This window comes from Mus pahari, chromosome 10 (assembly GCF_900095145.1).
Source record: "Mus pahari chromosome 10, PAHARI_EIJ_v1.1, whole genome shotgun sequence".
Classification (NCBI taxonomy): domain Eukaryota; kingdom Metazoa; phylum Chordata; class Mammalia; order Rodentia; family Muridae; genus Mus; species Mus pahari.
In genome coordinates this window covers 45,906,238-45,912,312 of record NC_034599.1, presented here as the reverse complement: position 1 = coordinate 45,912,312, position 6,075 = coordinate 45,906,238, and the positions used below count along the sequence as shown (strand labels likewise).

At 47.1% G+C, this 6,075-nt stretch overlaps 1 protein-coding gene across 1 annotated transcript in view; it reads right to left on the bottom strand.

Moving 5' to 3' along the window:
- Nucleotides 1–6,075, bottom strand: part of Alg9 (ALG9 alpha-1,2-mannosyltransferase) — a 65,773-nt gene that overhangs the window by 33,895 nt on the left and 25,803 nt on the right. The window contains exons 10-11 of the mRNA XM_021206935.2: nucleotides 4,190–4,344; nucleotides 278–536 (exon numbers count right to left, since the gene is read on the bottom strand). Of these exons, the coding sequence (XP_021062594.1) occupies nucleotides 278–536; nucleotides 4,190–4,344 (414 nt within the window). The remainder of the gene's footprint in view (nucleotides 1–277; nucleotides 537–4,189; nucleotides 4,345–6,075) is intronic.

Sequence of the window (6,075 nt, the reverse complement as noted above, 5' to 3'; positions counted from 1 at the left end):
ACCCACAAGGCAGCTCACAATTGTCTGTAATTCCAGTACCAGGAAATCCAATGCCATCTTCTGGCTTCCACACACATCAGGTACCCATGTGGTACAGATACAGTCAGACCAAGTATCCATACACATACAATTTTTTTAAAACCAAAAAAAAAAAAAAAAAAAAAAAGGGTGGGGAGGGGCAATGCTATTGGAAGGATCATGTGTCATATGTGTCATATGACATGAAAAAGAAACAGAGTCTCCTTTTTAGTCCTGAGGTACAGAGGTCACATCCCACTCACGATCAAGTCACATGACTTCCCTTTGGGAGCAGTCTTTTCCCAGCATAAGCCAGCCACACGCCACAAGTGAACCCAACAGCGAAACTCTTGGTGAGTGTGGGTGAAGGCCCTCCCGGCACACCTACCTCTGAACAGAGCCACAGAGCGGGAGAACGACAAGAGCCCAAACAGGAAAACTGTGCCCAGCGCCAGCCAGCTGGACGTCACCGTGTAATGCTCTAGGCGGTATCGTTGAAACACAAAGTGGTAACATTTCTGGAAGGAAAGGCAACCGTCTGATAAAGAAGATACACAGCATCACAGAAACAATAAACACAGCCACACACCATCACAGGCACACGGGGACACACAAGCAGAACAACGGGTGTGAGAAGGGTCTGAGCATCTGCAGACACCTGGTGTGGTGCCCACTCCAAATTCAAAGACCACAGCCACCTGCTTCAGAACTGCCACAGGTCAGCCCAGGCGGCCAACTTGCCAAGAACGAGCTCTAGTGTCAGAGGAAAATGATGTCCACGTTTTTGCTAGTGCATAGAGTATTTTTATTTTTATTTATTTTTGCTTCTTGTTTTTCAAGACAGGCTCTTACTCTGTAGGTCAGGGTAGTCTGCAATCCTCCTGCTTCTGCCTCTCAAGTGTGGATTATTAATGTGAATCCAACACCTGGCAGCCAATGACTTACTTTAAAATATCTGAATAAGATCAGTATTTTTATTTATTTATTTATTATTATTTTCTTTATTTACATTTCAAATGCTAACCCGAAAGTTCCCTATACCCCCTCAAGATCAGTATTTAGATATGGCAATACTAACATACTATTACAAAAGTTAAAAATGATCTATAGTTATACACACAATCACAATAAACTTGGTATAAGATGTGACATGCAAAAGTGCAAGGTGCTGTGATACGAGATGAAATGTTTTCAGCATTTTAAAAATTATCTCACATGCAGTTATACTTTTATAAAGTTATCTTTTAAAACTACTGCCCTGATGGGCATGGTGGTGCCACTATTAATCTTAGAACTAGGCAGGTAGAGGCAGATGGATCTCTGTGAATCCAAAGCCAGCTTGGTCTACATACCATGTTCCAGGCTAGCCAGGGCTACACAGTGAGACCCCCATCTCAAAAGAAAAATTATATATACACTTACTCTATAATAGCAGCCTAATATACCCAAACCTTAAAACATTATGCCAAGTGAAGAAGGCAAGTCATAAAAGAACACATATTTGAGGATTTCAATCACACGGAATGCACAAAACAGACACATTTATATGCAAAGGAGATTAGCAATAGTGTACTGAGGACATACAAATACCATGACAAAGAGATGGGGAGCAACAGGTAAAGGGCATAGGGCTTTTGAGATGATAAAAAAAATCTTCTAAACTGGAGGTGGATACATCTGCAAATAAAGGCACTAAGATACACACTTGGACCCCCCTAGTACTGGGCAGGGACACCTTGGTGGTGGTGGTGTTCTTATATCAATCAGGACAGAGCATCCTAACTTGATGCCTGGCTTAGTGACCAAAGCTGTTTTATGTCTAGGACACATAAAAACAAATCAAATCAAATCCAGACAGCACAGTGAGGGAGGAAGATGACAGAAATCTGTGCTCAGCCACACTGAGGGCAGGGGGAAGACACTCACAGACATGCCCTCTGTCCCACAGCATAGGAGGCCACAGACACACAGAACTCTGCCGTCCACCACGCAGCACAGCGAGGGAGGAAGAAGATAAACCTGCAGGCTTGCACACGGCACAGATGGCCTGCAGGCTTGCACACAACACAAATGGGCAGACACACAGGATGAAGATGTCACCCAAGGGCCCGCTGGCCACGTGACCAGCCTGCAGCAGGAGCCACCACAATGTGTGCATTCGTGGTCATATGGTAGAGAAAGAGAAGAGGAGCAGCTTGAACAGGATGAAGAGATGGAACTGAAGACTTGAGGGTGGAGAGGAGGAGCCTGTTGTGAGTGGCCAGCCCTGACTCCCAGGGCCATGGTGAGGTCCCAAGTTGAGCTGCCTCTGAGGGCCATGTGCTATGGCTATGCAGAAGCTGGGGTTGGTGTCAATGTCTGTGAGTCATGTCACACTTGTGAACATACGTCCCTGGTTCGGCAGCCACTGGGTAACACGTGGATATCCAAGGGCTGTGCAGAACTGGTCCCGCCCCTCACTGGATACAGCTCTCTGGAGAGCTGACTCCACCTCTCGTTGCTCAATGGCAGCAGCACTCGGAGAGCAGGCAGCGCAGTGGAGCTTGCCCTGGCAGCATGGACGTGGGGGTGATGCTCTCTCCCCTTACCCCCCACGACAGTCAGGAAAGCTGGCCCTGCCCCTGTGTATGGCAGCACTGGGTGGTTAGTCAAAGCAGTGTTGGAGGGCACATCCTGATGGTGCTGATAAGGGAAGCCAGGGGCTGACCAGCTCAGCTACCACCCAGGCCCAGACCCAGGGCTCTGAGTTGGCCCACCCCAAAATCTACATCATCTATGAATGGTTGGGATGCATGCAAAGGCCAGTCCTGGTGATCCAAAGCTGCAGGATCTCCATGACACAGGGTAACAACAGGATAACCAGGAGGAGTCCTGGTGGGGATCCAATATTGAAGCCAGAGATCTCGAACCAAAACAAAGACCCACTGCAAGTGAAGATGTGTGGACAGAGGGATATACCGTGGAACACTGTGACACACTACAGCTTCCACAATGAGACATTTTCTATGCTGTGTGTGTGTGTGTGTGTGTGTGTGTGTTTAATTTGGGGGTGTGTTGCAAGAGCAAAGGGCAGATATGAGGGGACAAGGAGATAAACAGGCCTGAGATGCAGGATGCAAAACTCAAAAAGAATCAATAAATTTTAAAAAAGATATATGCTTGGAAAAGCTGAACTCACACTGAGTTCTCATTAAATCTGTTAAAAACAAAAACCTATCATCCTATTTTTTTTCTAAGTGACAGCTGAAAACGGTAGCAAGAGAGAGTGCCAAACTGCTGAGAGCAGAGACACACAAGTGTAATTAATCTAACAGTGTAATTATACCCGTCAGAGAGTTGGCCTGGCCCCGCTTTAAACCAGGACTAGAAACTGTCCCATACTGCTAACTGTCTGATATAATCCCAAAGTCCCGGTCATGTCCGACTCCGACATTCTGTGTAGTCTGCCCTAGTGCCATCATATGTAGTGGGCCCGTATGATAGAATATTAAAGTATTAGTAAATGGATCCCATTGACAGGAGAAGAATGAATGTCATAAACCAAATCAGCAAACAGTGGAATGCATTCTTAGGACAACACAGAGCTTTCCGAGTCCGCTCTGTACAGGTTTTGTTATGGATAGAGCTGCGCTCTGTAATTTGTTTTTAAGTGCTTTTGTTGTCGCCTCTGTTGACTGACACAGGGTCTCACTGAAGCGCCCTAGCTCTCCTGGAGCTAAGGCTGGCTTCTAACTCACAGACATTCACCTGCCCTTGAAGTTTTACAGGCAGTAGTGTAGTCAGTCACACAGAACGGGACAGACAGACATCCCCTGGCACTCACCTGAAGTGCAGAGAGACAGACATCCCCCTGGCACTCACCTGAATGGGGCAGACAGACAGACATCCCCCTGGCACTCACCTGAATGGGGCAGACAGACAGACATCCCCCTGGCACTCACCTGAATGGGGCAGACAGACAGACACCCCCTGGCACTCACCTGAACGGGGCAGACAGACAGACATCCCCTGGCACTCACCTGAATGGGGCAGACAGACAGACATCCCCCTGGCACTCACCNGGCAGACAGACAGACATCCCCCTGGCACTCACCTGAACGGGGCAGACAGACAGACATCCCCTGGCACTCACCTGAATGGGGCAGACAGACAGACACCCCCTGGCACTCACCTGAAGTGCAGAGAGAGCAACGGCGCCGCAGAGACATACGAGTGGGTAGACTGGGAAGAGAAAGCGCTCTTCCTTGTGAGGCTGGATGAAGAAAATTATAAACCAAATATACATTGGCGCCAAGGTCAGCCAATACGGGTGTCCTAAATTCTGAACTGCAAGACAGAAAAACATTTCCGGCATCACATGAGAAAAAAATATATATCATTTCAATTCTTTTTTATGTAAATGTGATACTATATCCTAGGACATCCCATAATGTCTCAGCTTAGGCATCAAGCCTCATCCTAACAGTCTGCTGACACAAACGGGAAGGAACACCCTCATTGAGTTCTTCCAAGAGGTCTAGAGAGGGAGGTATGACATGCTAGATGTGGTTAAAACACACGGAAAAGTACAGTTAATGGTAAGAGAGCTTAGTAAAGTCTAGCTGGGTGAACATGCTGTCTGTAACGTGACCTGCACTAGCACTACAGACCCCTCAAACTAGCCAATCTGCATTTTACGTAATCCTTTCATGCACACACGAGCAGGTTTGTTAAACTAGGAATGGATGGGTGTGGGTGTGTGTGTCAATTCTGAACCCTCTGTCAGGCCCCAGCCCAGTCTGCTCCATTTTGTTTTGCTGACCAACTGGCTTCCAAACCCTATTCCCTCAAGTGCTAGGATTCCAGGAGTGTCACCACGCTCAGTGACACTGTTCCCCAGAAAACAAAAATACTCTAAAAGGAAGTTTCCTTTTTACGTTTTCTCTCTTTCTCTCTAATGTGCATCTACTCCAAATCACAAAACTGGAACCAACATGTACTTAAAGAATCAGGATGGAGGAAGGGTGGGAGGGAGGGAGGGAGGGAGGGAGGGAGGAAGATGGTGAATACAAGACCATCACATGGACTGCAGACAAAAGGCAGACACACAGCACCCCCTGCTGTTCATTATGTCTATATCTTGACAGGCAAAAGCCCTCCCAGGGTCTGATTATCAGCTCCCCAGACTGTTTACTCTTTGGAAGTAAACACTCGTGACCTTGGACCAGTGAGACGGCTCAGTGGGTGATGAGATTTGAACTGACATAGAAGCTTGACAACCTATGCTCAATCCCCAGATCCTGCCTCCCAAAAGTTGTCCTCTGACCTCCACATGTGTGCTACCTGTCCCTTCCTCCCACACCCTCCCTTCTCCCCACCCCCACAAATCACTGTCTAAATCTTTTTAAATGAGTGAAGATCCCCTCACTGTCTAGACAGCAAGTGCTTTCTAACCCATTAGCAAGAGCAGCTGACCGGGTGAGAAGGGAAGATCAATCAGAGGGTGTCAGATCCAGCTGAGATGCTGACAGCTCCATCTTCCCAGTCTCTCAGGAACTTGTGCTCAGATGTGTCTTCCACAGGGCAGGCACCCGATACCCAGCTCCACAGCTTGAGAAAACAGCAGCTGTGAGACCCAGGTCGGGCTGCTCTCCTGCTCCCGAGTAACCACAATGGCCTCCTTCCTTTAAGGCAGGGGCCCTCAGCCTTCCTAATGCTGTGACCTTTAACACAGGTCTCCATGTTCTGAAGACCCCTCAACCATAAAGTTATTTTCATTGCTACTTCATATAACTGTAGTATGCTACTGTTATAAATCACAATGTAAATATCTGATATGCAGGATATTTGATATGGAATCCCCAAAGGGGCTGTGACCCACAGGTTGAGACCCACTGCCTAAGTGGCTACAATGCTCTGTCTTGTTTAATGCAAACAATTAACCAAACTTTGACATGGGTTCATATAATCTATAAATGCAGACTGGAATCTCAGCCATTCAACCATTTCCACAGAGAACATGGAAACTAAAATAAGCAGATTTCCACTTACTACACAGCCTGCTACTTGCTTTCTCCT